Source organism: Myotis yumanensis, unplaced genomic scaffold, assembly GCF_028538775.1.
Source record: "Myotis yumanensis isolate MYYU_CA2020_CCGP unplaced genomic scaffold, mMyoYum1.0.hap1 SCAF_6, whole genome shotgun sequence".
Lineage (NCBI taxonomy): Eukaryota > Metazoa > Chordata > Mammalia > Chiroptera > Vespertilionidae > Myotis > Myotis yumanensis.
Window position 1 is genome coordinate 94587624 of NW_027223757.1, and position 19055 is coordinate 94606678.

Below are 19055 nucleotides of genomic sequence, written 5' to 3' on the forward strand. Positions count from 1 at the left end.
TTATGAATTATTTTTTAAAGGTTTAGCAGAATTCACTAGTTATACCATCTGGGCTTTTCTTTGTTAGGAGGATTTTTAAAAATATTTTTATTGATTTCAGAAAGGAAAGGAAAAGGAGAGAGAAATAGAAACATTAATGATGAGAGAGAATTATTGATCGGCTGCCTCCTGCACACACCCTACTGGGGATCAAGCCCACAACCCAGGCATGTGCCCTGACTGGAAATGAACCTGGGACCCTTCAGTCTGCAGGCTGATGCTCTACCCACTGAGCCAAACCAGTTAGGGCTGCTAGGAGGTTTTGATTACTGATTCAATTTCTTTACTTATTGCTCTATTCAGATTTTCTATTTCTTCAAGATTCAGTCTTGGTAGTTGTATGTTTTCAGCAATTTTTATAATTCTTCTAGGTTAATAAATTTGTTGGTATATGATTATTAATAGTAGTCTCTTAGGATATTTTGAATTTCTGTGGTATTAGTTGTAATGTTTCCTCTTTTGTTTATAATTTTACTAATGAGTCATCTCTCTTTTTTTCTTAATGTTATTAAAGATTTGTTAATTTTGTTTGTCTTCTCTTAACCTTAGTTTTGTTGATCTTTTCTATTGTCTTACAAACCTCTATTTTATTTGGTTCCACTCTAGTTTTTGTTATTTTCTCCTTTGTACTAACTTTGGACTTAGTTTGTTCTTCTTTTTCTAGTTCCTTGTTGTATACTTAGTTTTTGTGTGTGTGTTTTTTCAGATCTTTCTGTTTTTCTTTTTTGATAAGTTTTTAAAAAATATAACTGATTTTTTACAGAGAGGAAGGGAGAGGGATAGAGAGTTAGAAACATCGATGAGAGAGACACATCGATCAGCTGCCTCTTGCACACCTCCTACTGGGGATGTGCCCACAACCAAGGTACATGCCCTTGACCAGAATTGAACCTGGGACCTTTCAGTCCGCAGGCCGATGCTCTATCCACTGAGCCAAACCGGTTAGGGCACTTTCTGTTTTTCTTAATGTAGGTATTTATCACTATAAACTTCCTCTTAGAACTGCTTTTGCTTCATCCCATAAGTTAACGTGTTGTATTTCCATTTTCATTTGTCTCAAGACATTTTATGACTTCCCTTTTGATTTCTTCTTTGACCAACTGGTTGTTCAGGAGTGTGTTGTTTAATTTCCACATATTTGTGAATTTTCCAACATTCCTTCTGTATTTTAATTCTAGTTTTATACCACTGTAGTTAGAAAAGATAGTTAATATGATTTCAATCCTCTTATTTTTTTAAGACTTGTTTTGTGACCATTATAACATTTTCTCTATCTTGGAGAATGTTATGTTTGCACTTGAAAAGAATGAGCATTCTACTGGATGGGATTTCTTTTGAATGAAATTTCTGTATGTCTATGTTAGGTCCATAGATACTAAAGAATAGTTCAGGTAAATTATTTTCTTACTGAATTTAATCTTTATGATATACCCATTGTTCAAAGTACTATTGTTATACTCTTGTCTATATATCCTATCACAGTGATGGTGAACCTTTTGAGCTCGGCGTGTCAGCATTTTGAAAAACCCTAACTTAACTCTGGTGCCCTGTCACATATAAAAATTTTTTGATATTTGCAACCATAGTAAAACAAAGATTTATATTTTTGATATTTATTTTATATATTTAAATGCCATTTAACAAAGAAAAATCAACCAAAAAAATAAGTTCGCGTGTCACCTCTGACACGCATGTCATAGGTTTGCCATCACTATCAGGATCTATTAGTGTTTGCTTAATATATTTAGGTGCTCCAGCGTTGGATGCATATCTCTATATATAAAAGGCTAATGTGCAAAATGACCCCTTGGAAGTTCGACCAGGAGACTGGGAGTTCGATCGCTCGCTATGACATGTGCTGACGACCAGGGGGCAGTGCAGAACATGGCAGGCAACCAGTGGCGGTGGTGGGGAACTGAGGGAACGAGGGAAGGATGAGGCAGGGAGGCGGGGAGGCAGGCAACCTGATTAGCCCTGATGGCTGGCCAGACTGAGGGACCGTACCCATGCATGAATTTTGTGTACCAGGCCTCTAGTTTATTCTTAATTATATATGCCTTGATAAATTGATTCCTTTATCATTATATAACTAGAGGCCTGGTGCACAAAAATTTGTGCACTCGGAGGGGTCCCTCAGCCCTGCCTGTGCCCTCTCATAGTCTGGGACCCCTCGGGGGATGACAACCTGCTGGCTTAGGCCCACTCCTCGGGAGATCAGGCCTAAGCTGGCAGTTAGACATCCCTCTGGCAGCCTGGGAGCCCTTGGGGGATGTCCACTTGCCAGCAGGGAGCAGGCCTAAGCTGCAGTCGGACATCCTTAGCGCTGCTGAGGAAGCAGGAGAGGCTCCCGCCATCAATGTTGTGCTGGCAGCTGTCAGCCTGGCTTGTGGCTGAGCAGAGCTCCCCCTGTGGGAACACACTGACCACCAGGGGGCAGCTCCTGAATTGAGCGTCTGCCCTCTGGTGGTCAGTGTGTGTCATAGTGACCAGTCATTCCCAGTTGTTCTGCTGTTAGGGTCAATTTGCATATTACCCTTTTATTATATAGGATAGAGGCCTGGTGCATGGGTGGGGCCCAGCTGGTTTGCCCTGAAGGGTGTCCCGAATCAGGGTGGGGGGATCCCCACTGGGGTGCCTGGCCAGCCTTGGGGAGGGGCTGATGGGTGTTTTCAGGCTAGCCGAGTCCCCCATGGGGGACCCTGACCCCATGAAGGTGTGGCCAGCCTGGGTGAGGAGCTGATGGCTGTTTTCAGGCTGGCCACAGCCCCTTCAGGGTGAGGGTCCTACTGGGGTGCCTGGCCAGTCTGGGTGATGGGCTGATGGCTGTTTGTAGCCTGGTCAAGCCCCCAGCGGGGACCCTCACCGCATGAGGGTGTGGCCATCCTGGGTGAGAAGCTGATGGCTGTTTGCAGGCTGGCCACAGCCCCCAGCCACCCAAGCTCCCAGTGGAGGCTGGCTGGAAGCAGGTATCTGGGATTTATTTATCTTCTATAATTGAAACTTTGTTGTCTTGAGCAGAGGCCACAACCGGCCAGGGTAGGTGGGAAGCTTGGCTTCCTCTATCGCCGGGGCAACCAAGCCTCCTGCTTGCTCCAGGTTGGTGGCTGCCAGCCACCATTTTCTTTGGGTTAATTTGCATATAGTCACTCTGATTGGCTGGTGGGCATGGCTTGGGCGTAGTGCAGTTACAGTCAATTTGCATGTTTCTCTTTTATTAGATTAGATAACCTTGTCTCTTTGATAGTGTTTGGCTTAACATTTATTTTGTCTATTATAACTGCAGCTGCTCTTGGTCTCTTTTGGTTTCCACGGTCATGGAATATCTTTTTTCATCTCTTCACTTTGAGCCTAAGTGTGTCCTTAAAGTTGAAGTTGAAGTCACTTGTAAGTATCATATAGTTGGGCCTTTTATTTTTAAAATCTATCCAGCCAAGTGATTTTCAATTGTTTTCATCTAATGGCACACAAACTAATTACTAAGATTCTGTGGCACACTGAAAAACATGTTATATTTTTTGCTGATCTGACAAAAATAGGTATACTTTTGATTCATTCACACTGGATGGCTATTGTTGTGTTGGCTATTGTCATGTGTTGTTGTTGTTTTTTAAATAAAATGTTTATATTGATGTTTTATAGAGAGAGGAAGGGGACGGGATAGAGGGATAGAAACATTATCAATTGGCTGCCTCCTGTAAGCCCCTTACTGGGGATTGTGCACACAACCTGGGCATGTGTCCTGACTGGGAATTGAACCAGTGACCTCTTGGTTCCTGGGTCAATGCTCAACCACTGAGCCACATCAGCTGGGCTGTTATGTTTTTATTTGACAATCTAAGGGAAAAAACGTCAGTGTCCCTGACTGAATAGTTAGGTATTGTATGTTTTAAAAATTCTTGTGGCACACCAGTGTGCCTTCTGTGGCACACCAGTCGAAAATCAATGAACTAGCCAATCTCTGTCTTTAACCCATAACCTAGGTACAAGCCCTGACTGGGAATTGAATTCACGACCTTTCAGTCTATGGGATGATGCTCCAACCTCCAACCAACTGAGCCACACCAGCCAGGTCTCTATGTCTTTTGTTTAAAGAATTTAATCCATTTACGTCTAGGGTATTTATTGGTAAGGACTTATTAATGCCATCTTATTAATTGTTTTCTGGCTGTTTTGTAGTTTTCTTGTTCCTTTCTTCTTTACTTTCTGCCTTCCTATTCTATAGTCTTATGCTTGGATTCTCTTCTCTTTATCTTTTGTGTATTTGTTGTAAGTTTTTGCTTTGTGGTTACCATGAGGTGTACATAAAACATCTTATGGATATACAGGTCTATTTTACACTGATAACAACTTAACTTTAATCATGTACCAAACCTCTACCATTAGTAGATGCACCACCATATTACAGTATTACAGTATTCTGAATTTAACTGCATGCTTATTCTTTACCACTGCATTGTATATTTCCATGTTATTAAATAGTGCCATTTTATTTCAGCCTGAAGACCTCATTTTAGCATTGTTGTAAAGCAAGTCTAGTGGTAATGAACCCTATCAGTGCTTTTTTTTTTTAATCTGGAAAAGTCTAACTCTCCTTCATTTGTGAAGAACAAGTTTGTCAGACAGATACTATACACCATCTTATTTCATCTCAACAGATATTTATTCAAGCATTCTCTAAACTTTACTATACTGTATTTGGTTCTTGTGCAATGCCCTCTCACATTACCTTGTTCTTTTCCTTTATAAATTCTTCAAAATTTATAATTTTATGTTTGTCAAATTATTTTATACATGTGGCATACACATGTATATTTCTCCCTGAAAGTATAAGTTTTGTAAAGACAATGAATGTATTTGGTTTCACATTATGTAAATACACTCAGAACATACAGTATGGCATGTATCGAAACACTGGTATTCAATGACCATTTTTGCATTAGTGATTGAATTAGTGAATATATTGACACAGTTTGGGGTTGAGTCCAGCCAATAATAAAGAGAATGTGACTTTGATTTTCTTTGCTATTATTCCCTGTAGCATACACATTCTTTTTTTTTTTTTTTTTTTGAAAGAAACGCTGATATTTAATTGAGGGCAGGGGCACACCATACAAATCAGCCCCATGGAGGCTGTGCACAGAGCGTGGGGTCAGGGCGCCCCGGGAGGCCCAGAAAGGGCGGCCTGGCCTGAGGCAGCAGCGAGTCCACGTGCAGAGCCTGTGTCTGCTGTCCCAGCGCGGTACCGGAACCTGGGACAAGCAGCAGCCCAGGGGTCCAGGACCAAAGGCAGCCACGGAGTTCTGAGCACCAGGCTGAGGGCTGTGACCACCAGCTCCGCAGCTCACAGGCCGTCCCCTGGCAGCTTGCACACCCGCTTCACCTGGGCGTAGGGCCCCAGGGAGTCCTCGAACACAAAGTCCCAGAGCACCTTCACCCACGAGTGGTGCTGCGGCAGGTGGTCGTAGTACTCGGGCGCGATCTTCCGCACCAGGGGCAGGTTGCAGCCGGGGATGCTGGGGAAGTCGTGGTGCTCCATCTGGTAGCCCACGTTGAAGGTGATCCAGTTGAGGGGCCCGTAGTAGGAGTAGGTCTCGTGGCCCTTGACGAACATGTAGTGCTCAGCCACGAAGTGGCCGGAGATGGGGTGCAGGCCCAGGCCCAGCAGGGTGCTGGCCAGCAGGTAGACCACGGGCTTGAGCCCCCAGAGGGCGAAGATGGTCGCGTCGGCCGCCAGCTGGACCAGGGCGTTGAACACCTCCATGCGCGTCAGGGCCGCAGGGAGTAGAACAGGGGCTGCAGCACCAGCCAGAGCAGCTTCCGGGCCACCGTGCAGAAGAGCCAGCCCTCCAGGCGCGTGGGCACGTCCACATCCAGCCCGTCGCCGCCCAGGTAGCGGTGGTGGTCCACGTGGTACTTCTTGAAGGAGGCGGCGTAGGGCACGCCCACGGGCAGGTTGGCGAAGATGGCGAACCAGCGGTTGTGGGCGGCGCGGCCTGTGCCAAAGGCCGTGTTGTGCGAGATGTGGATGGCCAGCGTCAGCGAGTGGTTCACGCAGCAGCCAAAGGCGTAGGCCCAGAAGAGCAGCCAGCGCCACGCCAGCCCCAGCACCAGCCAGCAGGCCAGCAGCTGCACCAGCACCAGCCCCAGCACCGTCCACTTGAAATGAGGGACCGGCCGCATCAGGGCCTTAATGGCCGGGTACTTGGCCAGCATCTCCTTCCGGCGCTGCGTGTGCGGCTGGTCGGTGTAGACCCACTCGAAGTCGCTGCGACCCGCGCTGTTGCCCATGGTGGGCCAGGAGCGCGCACAGAGCAGGGAGCAGTGAGCAGGGAGCAGGGCAAGGCTCGGCTGCGCTCCACCTGTCCACATTCTTTTTTTAAATTTATTTTTAGAGAGAGGAAAGGGTAGAGAGACGGGGAGAGAGAGAGAGAGGTATGAGAGAGAAACATTGATTGGTTGCTTTCCGCACACACCCAGACAGGGGATCAAACCCACAACCTAACTTAGTGCCTTGACTGAGGAATCAAACCTGCAACCATTTGGTGCATGGGATGATGTTCCAACCAACTAAGCCACCTGACCAGGGCAGCATACACATTTGTTAGGGTTATGTTTCTGAGAGGCTCTATGGTCTAGAGTAGAATTTGGATACTCAGGGTTTCCTAAGTGTGATAAAAATTTGGAAAACCTTCAAAACCAACATATCTCCAAACGGAATGCTTCTCTGCCTATATTTTGGCTTTCTTGGAATACTTAAAAATTTTTTGAACTATGGAAAATTCACTTATATAAAGTAGTAGAGAGAATAGTGCCATGTATCAACAGCCCAGCTTTAACAATGACCACTTCATGGGCAATTTTGTATGTCCACTATTTAATCTTACATGCTAACTGCATTATTTTGATGATAATCTCAGAAATCATATCATTTTGCTCATAAATATTTTATTATAAAAATCTACAATATAATGGCTTTTTAGAAACATAGCACCATGTCATTACGACACTTAAAATTAGATTAAAAAAAAACCCTTAACACAGTGTTTAGTTTTTTTGACTCAGAAACATTTTGTAACAGTTGTTTTGCTTGAATGTGAGTCCAAATAAAGCCTAGCATTTGGTTGATACGTTTCTTCAGTTTGTCAAATGTGTGGTTTCTCTGTTCTCTAGTCTTCCTTGCAAGCTATTTGCTGAAGAAACAGTTGTTTGCCTAGTGGAACTGGCCCTGTTCTGGATTTTGTTAGTGGCATCCCTGTGATGTCATGTACTATGAAATTGTGCCCTGGCCTCCAGAAAATAATACTAACACCAATTATTAACACCTTTTGATGTGCCGTTTAAAGTGTTTGATGTGTAAGAAAAAATTTAATCTTTCAAAATCCCTAGTTTCTATGCGTTAAGTACAAACATGATGTAATTTTAAAATCATGTGACCTTTAAGTAGTATGATAGTACTTATTAATAAAGGCATACTTTTTATACAAAATCTAAAATAATTTAAATAACTCAAATAATTTACAAAAATTACATAATTCAAAATAATAAGGACTGATTTCCAACTTTGCTTATAGTAATGGTATATGATGATTCTCCTTTTAATTTCTAGATGATAAAAATAATTGCTTTCATTTATAGAGTTAATTTTACTTTTAAAATTATATGAAAATTTAGAAAATGAATCCCTTTAGTAAAATGCAACTAACAATAAGTTTGCTTTTCCAAGTACTTCATGGGGAAGGAGTCTGAGTAGGGCAGCATTTGTATATTTCTGGGACACTGGTCATAATGACATTCAATATAACCCTTATATTACAGTAACACACACACACACACACACACCCCTCCAAAATGCCGAGTTCTTACCTCATGAATCATTGAAATGTAAAACTCTTCTCAGCACTTTTCCGCATTTTCAGTTTACCTATAAATTTTTCCTTATTAACATTTTTATTTTATACACTTGGGATCATAATTGCTGATCTTTTGTTTTCTTTCCTCAATGACTTTATTTCATAGTAGTTTTATGTTCACAGCAAAATTGAACAGGAAATACAAAAATTTCTGTGTACACCCTGTGCCCTCACAGGCACAGCCTCCTGCATTGTTAACATTTCCTACCAGAGTGGTACATCTGTTACCACTGATGAGCCTACACTGACACATCATTAACAGAGTCTATGGTTTACATGAGGGTTCATTCTTGCTGTTGTACATTAGATGGGTTTGGGCAAAGGTATAATGACATGTGCGCACGATTATGGTGTCATACAGAATTGCTGTATGGCTTTAAAAATGCTCTGTGCTCTGCTACTTACACTGTCACGATGCTCTGGTTCTGATACCCTGCATGTGTTAATTTTAATGTACATTTTTAATTATTCTCTTACTTCCATCCAGGTACCTTTTTTCTCTTGAATCTTTCCCACCTCCTCCCAAAAGTAGGCATACATAAAAATATGTTGCATATAATATTCCTTGACTAAATTTTATGGGCCATACGGAAAGGAGATGTCTTTTATTAGAGAGTAAAACCTAAAGCCATTTATTACAACTTTTTGCTCTAGGAGTTCTCTTAACCCCTTCACCAATAACACATCACTGACTACTATACCCTATCTGTTCTCTCAGCCTAACCCCGTGGTCGGCAAACTGTGGCTCGCAGGCCACATGCAGCTCTTTGGCCCCTTGAGTGTGGCTCTTCCTAAGCCTTAGGAGTACCCTAATTAAGTTAATAACAATGTACCTACCTATATAGTTTAAGTTTAAAAAATTTGGCTCTCAAAAGAAATTTCAATTGTTGTATTGTTGATATTTGGCACTGTTGACTAATGAGTTTGCCGACCACTGGCCTAACCCAATCTCAACTCGTCTCATTCTAGAGAGGAAGATAAATCCTTCAATTAATGTATGAAAAGAAATTCATCCAGAACTTCACGTTTGAATCTCCTAAATCATTAAATGGCTCAAAACACAAAAGTGACTTTCATATAATATGATCCATTATTTTTAATAAATGAATTATGCTTATAACTAGCAAAATTTTTATTTTTAACTAAAGGCCCGGTGCACCAAATTTTTGCATGGGGGGAGGGAATCCCCTCAGTCCTGCCTGAACCCTCTCCAATCTGAGACCCCTTGGGAGATATTTAACTGCCGGTTTAGACCTGATCCCACAGGGTTTGGTCATCCCTGTGGGATTGGGCCTAAACCGGCAGTTGGACATCCCTCTCGCAATCCTGGACCACTGGCTTCTAATCGCTCACCTGCCTGCCTGGCTGGTTGTCCCTAACTGCTCCCCCCTGCTGGCCTGATCACCCCTCACTGCCCTGTGTGCCAGCCTGAGTGCCCCTAACTGCTTCCCCTGCTGGCCTGGTCACCCCTAACTGCCCCCCAATGCCAGTCAGGTTGCCCCCAACTGTCCCCTCCTTGCCAGCCTGGTCACTCCTAACTGCCTGCCCCGCTGGCCTGGTCACCCCAACTGCAACCCCTCATCAGCCTGCTGGCCTTGTTGCCCCCAACTGCCTCCCTGCTGGCCTTGTCACTCCCCATGGTCCCTCCACTGGCCTGGTTACCCCACACAGCCTGCTGTTCAGTCGTTTGGTCATCCTTCACTAACCCCCCTGCTGGCCTGGTCACCCTCAACTCCCCCCCAGCCTAGTTGCCCCTCACTGCCCTCGTTGCCAGTCTAATTGCCCCCAACTGCCCTCCCTGCCAGCTTGGTCCCCCCGAACTGCACCCCCTACCTGCCTGGTTGCCCCTACCTGTCCCTGCTGCTGGCCTGGTCCCCCCCCAACTGCTCCCCCTACCAGCCTTGTCACCACTCATGCCCCCACCCCCCGACTAGCCTGGTCTCCCCATGCAGCCTGCTTGTTCAGTCATTTGGTTGGCCCTCACTAACCCCCCTGCTGGCCTGGTCTCCCCACGCAGTCTGTTCGGTCTTCCATTTGGTTGTTTTGGATGCATCTGTTCCAGTGGTTCTCAACCTCCTAATGCCATGATGCTTTAATACAGTTCCTCATGTTGTGGTGACCCCCAACCATAAAATTATTTTCGTTGCTACTTCATAACTGTAATTTTGCTACTGTAATGAATCGTAATGTAAATATCTGATATGCAGGATGTATTTTAAGGGTCGCGACCCACAGGTTGAGAACCGCTGGCTTAGGCTTTTATATATATAGATTATAGTTGACAGTCGCTATTGTTTTATATTAGTCTCAGGTGTACAGCACGGTGGTTAGGCATCTATGTAAAAAATCATGGAACGCTTCACTAATTTGTGTGTCATGCTTGTGCAGGGGCCATGCTAACCTCTGTGTTGTTCCGATTTTGGTTTAAGTGCTGCTGAAGGGAGCACTAGCAAGGTATTTGTGCACCATCTTAAGGCACTGCCTGTATATCAAGGTTATTCAAATTCTGTTAATACCTCTGCAAAGTAAGTATTATTCCCACATTGTGGTTGAGAAAAATATGGCTCAGAATGTTAGATACTTAACCCTAGTGTTACACAGTTCAAAATACTAACTATAAGGTACTGGATTTGGATTTAGGTTTCTTTGAACCAAACTATGCTGCATCAATTATTCTGTTAGTATCTGTCTCTCCCAGTTACATTTTAAGTTCCCAGAGGCAGATGGCACGGACAGGGACAGCCTCACACACCCTGGGGCTGTTCCTTTGCGCCATCGGAGGTGCAATGTGTGGGGTGGAACGACTGAGGCAACGCGGGGAACACAGTTGCAAAGGGTGCAATGGCTCACATTGGGTCACACACATGCTCACGAGTGAAGTGTTAGATGCACCCGGAGCGCCAGAGCGTCCCTCTGTGGGTCCATCTGCCTGCCAGGGTTTCTACTGGGAGACAGTGAATCCAGAGCAGGCCAGCACCCACCACCTCTGCTGCATTATCTCATCCCTATGGCCCTGGGTGCTTTCTCCCTCACAGGCTCCTGCTCCTTAGCCAGGAGCGGAGGGCAGGGCTGGGGTAGCAGGCTGTTCTGCTGCTCCCAGGTGCACAGGGACACAGGCTCCGGTGATGCTGATTGGGCTTACCTGCCTGGACACACCCTGCAGCCACATTCACCCCGTGTCCCTCACATGCCAGGGTGGCACAGGACAATCCACAGGTTAGCCAGCAGGACTCATTCAGGAGGCGAGGAGAGCTACACTCTTGCCCCTTTCCTACTGGTTACCAACCCTAAGTAAGGACAAAGCATTATTGTCTCATTCTAATGCCCTCCTGACTGACTTCCATTTCTTCTCCTGCCTAGAGAATTCTTATCTCCTCAAAGGTAAAGAGAAGAGAGAAAGTTTCTAATATCATCATTAACTTTACTAATTTAAATTTTTGAGAAATTTTTTTTCACTTTTTGGTACGTTTGAAGTTCAAATTTCCTTTCCCTTAACTTTCCTGTCATAACTTTTGAAAGCTATATTATAGTAAGTATGGACTTCCTTCTTGGTTTTGTATTTCTGCCGAACAAAACTGCATCAAGGGCAGAGGGTATATATGATCTTCACTGATGCCTGAATTGGGGGTGGGAGAGAGGCAGTGGCCAAGGGTGGGAACCAAATGAACAGAGAAGTCTTAATCTCATCTAAGATATCGGCTATATTTGGTTGCTCTTTTGTTACTGGACATGAAATATGATCTGTAAAATGAAAGGGGCCTGAAGCATGAGGGTTTGCCATTCTTAGCCATGGTCCTACTCAGCCCTGAGATGAAACAGAGGAAAAAATTCAATAAAAGATCTCATAAAGGGAATTTATTGTTTCCATGGAGATATCAGATCAGAGCCACAAGGGATTAGGACTATCTCAGGGATCTCCATAGTAGGTAACGGCCGAGAAAAGAAAAAAATGTAAAAAGTGAGGGGGAGAATTCCCAAGGGTTTGTGAACTCTGGGAGGACACAGCACCTTAAGTCCCAGAAAAGAGATGACAGGAGGGGCATAGGAGGAGAGAAGGCATATGATGAACTTGGCCAGCGAATAGTGCCAGGTCACCCAGCATGTGCACTCTTCTGCTCTCAAAGATTGGCAGCGCACCTGCAGTAACAGGACAGACATGAGATTCACAGGTCTCAGGGGCTCCGTGCTATCTTCATGCTGTTTCCCAATTCTACTACAACTTTTCAACCACAGTTGTGTCCACAATCTCTTCCCACTCTCCTTCCCCCTGTCCTGTGTCTCCCGGTCCCAGCTCTAACACATGGTAAACCTTACCTTTCCTTCTGGAATGTGACTCACAAGGGCCCTTGGTGTCTGGAGGCACCACCTGGGCGCAGGCCCTGGATAATGAAGACGGTGCCCGTGACGATGCCCACAAGGCCCACGGCCAGCCCCAGGGCGCAGACCACTGTCTCCGTCAGTTCTGACATGGGGGCTGGAATCTCGGGCTCTGTGGGAGTGAGGTGATGGAGGTCAGAATGGGGAAGGTTGGCTCACAGCATGTGTACAAGATGGGGTGGGAGGGGTGGTGTTGGTTCTACAAAGACTTGGCTCCAAGTTGAGGGAGAATAATAAAGTTTACCATTAGAAATCCTTGAAGTGTAGAAAACAGGCTTTGGGCCATGAGATTTAGGAGTTAAAAGGCAGAGTGTCTGACTTGACAGAGGAAAGAAGGCACCAGAAGGCTTGGGGCTCATACACACCCCAGTGCTTCAGGAGGGGCTGGTCCAGCCCCCAGTGCTCCACCTTGCAGTCATAGACGTCGTTAGCAGAAGGGAGGAAGGTGAGGTAACTGATCTTGAGGAAGGAATGATCCTTCTTGGACAGGAAGCTCGTTTCAGAAACACCCTGCGTGACTGAGTGCCCGTTGCTCAGCCACGAGATGTTGATCACAGGAGGGAAGATGTTGTCCACGGCACAGATGAGGGTGTTGGGCTGGCCCAGCTCCACGGGAGCCTTGGGAAACACAGTCACCTCAGGAACCTCTGTGGTGAGGAAACAGCACTGGGTTTAGAATCGTGGGCAGCTCTGCCCTGAGGGTCCCTGCGTCCTGGAGGGACCTCCCACCAACGTTTCCCCATCGGAGAGCAGAGATGCTCTTGTTCCCTCTGCTTGTGAGCCGCTGTACACTGCCCGCCCGTCATCCCCACGCCCTTCTCTCTGTGGGCCCCTGGTTAGGGTAGGACATCTACAGGGACCCGTTCTTGAAGGAGTTGAGGATTGCAGTGTGGGAGCAAGAATCTGTACTTCATGGAAATATGTGATTTGTAAGAAGGGAGAGGATGAGGGTTCAGCAAATTGCATGAGAAGATCTGTGACTCCCTGGAAAGGAGAGCATTTTACAGAGTGAAGGGAATCTATCTGAGGGAAGAAGGGAGTGAGGCTTGGTATGAAGGGTAGAGTGAGTAAAGAGACAGGATGGTGGACACATACCATTGATAGCAGCAGTAGAGTTGGAGCGTTTAATCATAATGCCCAGGTTGTAGTTTATAGTAGCCACGTCTGTCAGTCCACCTTGTGGGTCAAAACCTCCAAATTCACTTAACCCAGGCAGCCGCCAGACAGTCTCCCTCTTCTCCAGGTCCACGTAGAACTCCTCGTCTCCATCAAATTCAAAAGTGTACTGGCCTGAGGAACCATAAGACTGGGAGAAGATTGCGCCATAGGCCCCAACGTGGTCAGCTGATGAGTGAGGTGGGAGCAGGGAGGTGTAAAACACAGGAGAGAAAGGATCTCGTTAAACAAACCGACAAGAAACGGACATGAAAACATGGGCTGCACCTTTGGCACAGCCTGCAGACAGTCCCAGCGCCTGCTCCCTCCCCTGGCTGTCTTGTTAGAATCCAGCTGCCTCTCCACTCCCACATTCGCTTCTGTCACAGGAACAAAATTCCACAGGTCTGTTCACTGCTGTTCTCTGCCTGCCTAGCTCAGCGCCTGACACTTCATGAGTTTATGATAAATACTGAAATGTGTGGCACAAGGAATGAATGAATGACCATGGCCTTAGCTTTCTTTCCCAGAGATTCAGTTTACCTCCCTCTGCTTCATAAGTTTTCTCTCTCAATTTCTTCTTTGGTTAATAACACACTTATTGTGGGTCCTCTCCCATCAGGACTGGCTCAGAACAGAACATGTTCTATGCAAGGATTCCTTCCTCCTTTTATTTTTTTTTTAACCAAGGAAAAGCACACCTGATATCATTTTTAAAGAATTGCCTCTATTTTAGGGACTAAGAAAGAGCAGGAGAAGGGCAGTGACAATATCACAAAACACATAAATGGTAAACAATGCTTCTAAGATCTCTGTTTTTTTCAGTTTTTGTTGTTTTGTTAATCTTTCACCTGATATTTTTTCCATTGATTTTTTTTGAGAGAGAGTGGGAGGGAGGTAGGGAGGGGGGAGAAAGAAAGAGAGAAACCTCTCAGATCAATTGGTTGCCTCTCCCAGGTGGCTCTGGGGATGGAACCTCCAACCCAGGTACCTGCCCTTGACTAGGAATCAAACCTATGACCTTTCCATGGGCATGCCAGCACTCTAACCACTGTGCCACCAGCCAGGGCAAAGGTCTCTGCTTCTGTAACAGGGTGGTCCTTAGAGGACAGGGCCTGGTTTCCTCTGAAATGAAACTGAAAACTCCATTAGGTTTGGATTTCTGTCATTTCCCACCCTCTTCTTTTCTTGAAGGACGTTACTAAACCTCTCCTCTTTCTGACTCAACACTTACCTTGTTGGGGACTCAAGGAAAACTCTGGCCCTTCCTTCGAATGGACAGTGGACTTGTCTGTGACGCCAAAGCAGAAGGCAGCCAGCGCAGCTGACTCGGCCCAGGTGGGCCTGACTGGACAACTTGTCTGAGCCTTTTACCATTTCCTCTTCCCTCCCTTCCTATTTCCCGAGTATCATCAAGGTTTCAGACATTGCGAGGAGCGAGGAGTAACACATGGACCATGCATGGTCTCTGCCAGGGAGGAGCTTCATGAATAGGGGAGTCAGGTGAGTAAGGAGCCAATAGGTGTTCTGTGCTGAGTCCTCCACAAATTCCTAACTTGCCAATCAAACCAGATGTCACTCTTTCATGCTCCTTGATCTTTACAAGGGTCTGTTTTCCTCCCTCAAATTATCTTCCAGGATTTCCTGGACACCTCCAGTTCGTTCTTGAAGTTTTTGCTTATTTACCAACTTCTTGGCTAAGTCCCCTCATTAAGCATAGCTTTTATCACATTATGATCTCCAGCCCCTCCATGCAAATGTCTGCATTGCAAGTTTATTTATTCCTCATCCTCACCCAGCATGACCCCCTTGGCTAGCTACTTAAAAGGCCCTCCATCAAAGCCTCCTTATCCTTGTAACGAATCCTCTTGACTCCATTACAAACATGAATATATGTGATTATCCTTTTCATCTGCAAGTGTCCTGGCTGCACACTGCTGCTGAGGGACCTCACTGCGCCAGCTGGAACTGCTCACTTTCAGTTTCAGCCTCGCTGGGCCCACTGTCCTGAGCAGCAGTGGCCCTGCTCTGGGCACAATGTTGTCCTATCGCTAATCTGAGCTCCCTCCAGGGGCAGACAGCATGTCTCTTCATCTGAGTCCCAGCACTGAGCTCCTGGTGCTCAAACTGTGTAGCAAATGTCAGCACTATTCTCCAGGATGACAGAGATTTGGGGAAGACTGACAGACACGAAGGTAGCAACATCCTGTGAAAGTTAGATTCAGTGGTGTCCCAAGGCTGCATTATGACTCCTGAGCCCTAAGCACTGTTGTTAGGTGGGCCTTTATTTTTCCATAAAAATATTAAAAAATCATATTTTATGACTATGTTGCTACAAAGGCAAATATAATCCAGGCTAAATTAAAATAGTTTCTTCTACCCTCAAAGTTAATTTTTTCTTCTAATTTTAAAAGAAAGGAAAACATTTTCATGGGGCCCTACAGGCACTGCAGGCTCTTGGCCCTGTGCCCACTGTGGGGGTACATCGAGTCAGACCAGGGCTGGAGTGACATTGAGAAAAGGGAACTTGGACGTGCTCTGGAGAAGCAGGCGAAACTTTCCTACCAAACCAAGAAATCCTGGGGTCAGCCATGGTTAATAACATCACTGAAGATCAGGGTAACCTCCAGTTCACTTCCCCTTTGAACTACAGTGCTTGGTTTTTCTACTTTGCTTTTACAAACCCACTCTTCATGCCAATAAAACAACAGGAAAAAGAGCCAAGAATGGATCCTGGGAAGAAAAAAGGGTAAAGGAATGATGAAGAGAGGGTGGAAAGGTGAGCAATAGAGGTGGAGGGGCCCAGGGGACCAAACCATGATTGGTTGCCCAATCTTCCTTTTACAGAACTTCCTTACATGCGGTGAAGGACAGGCCATATGAGGCTAATATAACTTAATCTACCAAGGTTTTACCATAAATTTCTCAATTTTAAAATAAAAATAAAGATATTCCCTGCTTTGTTAAAGAAAAATTATAAAGCTATACTTGTAATAGTAGTAAATTCAAAATATCATTAACATTTATTAGTCTTCCTTACTTGGGAAGCATATCTAATGCCTATTTCACTTGATTTTCTGTAAGGCGATGCATAAGCGGTAACTGAGATTAAGTGAAAACCACGAGATAAAATGGCTTGTCTGAAGGCCTTCACTGGGCTGTTTTCCCATTCTCTACCCTTGACAGTTCTCAGCTTGGAAATGTATGTAAATCTGAGACAAAGCAAAGAACCCTTCTTTATATCTACATAGAACACATAATTCATGAAACTCTTTACCACAAGGTAAACTACAATAAAAATATATAAAAAGCTCCAAAAATTATTCAGAAAAATTTGGGAACAATAGTTCATTAATTTTAGTAACAGCATATCCACTTGTGAAAACATCCCTAATCTTTGAGGCAATCACACATGAATGCCATAGAGCTTCTGGGTATATATGGCCTTGGCGAAGTGTGCAACAGCTCAGGTAGCAAATAGAGTGGATTGGAACTCTGATTTCCCACAGGAGGAAGGACCATAATTGTTGGATCTGCGTAATATTGAGGATGCCTTTGAAGAATGGCTACTGTTTCTATGCAAATCTCTATCTTTTTTACCCTCCAATTCTGTTTCCCCAGTTCAGTCCCCACCTGGCTCAGTGGTGCACTCACCCACAATGTCTTCACCTCCACAGCGACTCAGCACGGTGGTCAGGGCGAGGGCCCCCCAAAACAGGGCTCTGTTTAGGGCCATCTTCTTCTCAAGGTGGTGTCAGCAGTTGCTGCTCTGAGTTGTAGAGCAATGGGAGGACCAAGCTGAGGAAGAAATCTAAAAACACTCAAACTAAACCCTGCAGGTCAGGTTCTGGCCAATCAGAACCACCCCCCCGTGATGACACCTCTGTTGCCAGTTGAAGAGTGTGTGCTAGGAGGCCTGGCAGGGACTGGGAAATCCCCGGGTTCTGAGGTTCTGATGCAGCCTCCACTCCAACTGGACCTGAGGGAATTCTCCATGAAAGGAGGTGTCAGAGCCAAGCCAGAGCCCTGCAGGAGCTCCAGTGCTCTGAGTTGTTCTGAGTGGCTGTGAGTCCATGTATTCTTCTAAATTCTCCTGTCCAACTACGCCAGGACTGGGTCTTCTCAAACCCTGCCCAAGTGAAAGTTAGACTCAGCGGTGAGTGGGCTGCATTATGACTCCTGAGCCCTGAGCACTGTTGTTAGGTGGGCCTTTATTTTTCCATAAAAATATTTAAAAATCATATTTTATGACCATATTGGTACAAAGACACCTTTTCATGCTCCTTGGTCTTTACTAACTATTGGTAACTTAGTCCAAGTTCCTCCTTTATCCTCTGCTCACTAGTAACAGGTGTTGGGCCCAAGCCCCTCTGCCTGGGGCTGGACCTCCTAGGACGCCAGGTCTAAGAGAAGCCATGAGAGGTTGTGGGTGTATAAGAATGAGTCTGTATTGCTGAAGCCAGTGGCTATATAGCTATCAGACAAGACAATCCTCACAGCAAAGGCCATACAGGCAGGTCGCCGGACACCAGCTGGTGAATGCATATCTTTCCCATAAAGCAGCATCAGTCTCTGTACCCACAGCTGTTATCTGAGCAGCTACATGCTGCCTCCTAGACTCGCCGCCTCACATTGTAGCGGTGCCTGAGCTCTGGCTCAGCAGCTTCTCCTGTCTCTCCTGCCCCGTTGCTGTCTCTAGCAGACTTCTTCATACACGCCATCGGAGCCGCTCCCTCTCCATTCTCTAGCAGACTTCTCACTCCATCCTCAGCTGACTCCAGCTTACTCAGCCAACTAGCTGGTCAGTAATCTACTTTTATAACATTTAAACAAAGAAGGCTCTGTGCCAACAGTGACATCAATTATTTTGTTTACTGAAAGGCACTGTGTACCATGTGTCCTTGCACCTGCTCATGGTATCTTGGCCTGATTAGGATTCCCAGGCTCAGAGTACTTGGACATTCTGATTAGGCTCATGCCCAGAGCAGCCTTTGGTCATTGGTCTGGTGTATTGATGGCAAGGCCTCTGTGCTCCCACTGGCCTTGAATATCTGGGGACCTGGCATGGTTCCCACAGGAGGGAAGGTATTAAATCAGAATCTCCTCTCTTGTGTGTGTGCTTGCTGGTTCTCACAAACCTAAATAACCAAAACATGAACATTGTCTGAGCCACAAAAATGACCAAGCACACCTCTCTCCCAGGTAACGTGAATGACTGCTGCTCCTTTTTATTATTTTTTTTAAGACAGAGAGAGAGAGCGAGAGAGAGAGAGAGAGAGAGAGAGAGAGACATCGATTTGTTGTTCCACATATTTATGCATTCATTGATTGCTTCTTGTATGTGACCAGAGGCTGAACCCGAAACCTTGGCATATCCAGCCAAGGCTACCCAGCCAGAGCTGACGGCTGCATTTCTACCAATTGTAGTTTTAGCTTCAGTATTGCCTTCCTTCCTTCCAGATAAAATGTATTAAGATGCCCAATTATAGAACTACCTATCCTGCACCCACTTCCTAACAGAATCCCATTAAGGACAAAGTCTCTATTTCTCAAATCCTTCCCAAGATCACCTAC

At 45.4% G+C, this 19055-nt stretch overlaps 2 protein-coding genes and 1 non-coding gene across 3 annotated transcripts; all 3 read right to left on the reverse strand.

The window, feature by feature from the left end:
* Positions 1 to 3930: 3930 nt before the first annotated feature.
* LOC139012646 (sphingolipid delta(4)-desaturase/C4-monooxygenase DES2-like) lies at positions 3931 to 9663 on the reverse strand. The gene is given in 3 exon segments (XM_070418813.1): positions 3931 to 5808; positions 5811 to 6409; positions 7903 to 9663. Coding segments are annotated over 3 exon segments (1032 nt in total). The 5' UTR covers positions 7908 to 9663; the 3' UTR covers positions 3931 to 5380.
* Positions 9664 to 10292: 629 nt separating this feature from the next.
* On the reverse strand, positions 10293 to 10396 carry LOC139013311 (U6 spliceosomal RNA). The gene has a single exon (XR_011471974.1). It is a non-coding gene; the product is annotated as a U6 spliceosomal RNA (small nuclear RNA).
* Positions 10397 to 11789: 1393 nt separating this feature from the next.
* Positions 11790 to 17279, reverse strand: LOC139012647 (SLA class II histocompatibility antigen, DQ haplotype D alpha chain-like). The gene is made up of 5 exons (XM_070418814.1): positions 17136 to 17279; positions 13422 to 13670; positions 12692 to 12973; positions 12264 to 12438; positions 11790 to 12086 (listed from the first exon to the last, which is right to left on the reverse strand). Exons 1-4 carry the CDS (start codon positions 17215 to 17217, stop codon positions 12284 to 12286), a joined length of 768 nt encoding a protein of 255 aa, XP_070274915.1. The 5' UTR covers positions 17218 to 17279; the 3' UTR covers positions 11790 to 12086; positions 12264 to 12283.
* Positions 17280 to 19055: the final 1776 nt, after the last annotated feature.

What these genes read in the sequence shown, in the direction of transcription:
- LOC139012647 (XM_070418814.1), bottom strand. Translation starts at nt 17,217, where the DNA reads ATGGCCCTAAACAGAGCCCTGTTTTGGGGGGCCCTCGCCCTGACCACC. An exon ending in TGGAGGTGAAGACATTGTGG is followed by an intron (nt 13,671 to 17,135) that starts GTGAGTGCACCA and finishes CTCACTCATCAG; the next exon opens with CTGACCACGTTGGGGCCTAT. An exon ending in GCCCCTCCTGAAGCACTGGG is followed by an intron (nt 12,439 to 12,691) that starts GTGTGTATGAGC and finishes TCACTCCCACAG; the next exon opens with AGCCCGAGATTCCAGCCCCC.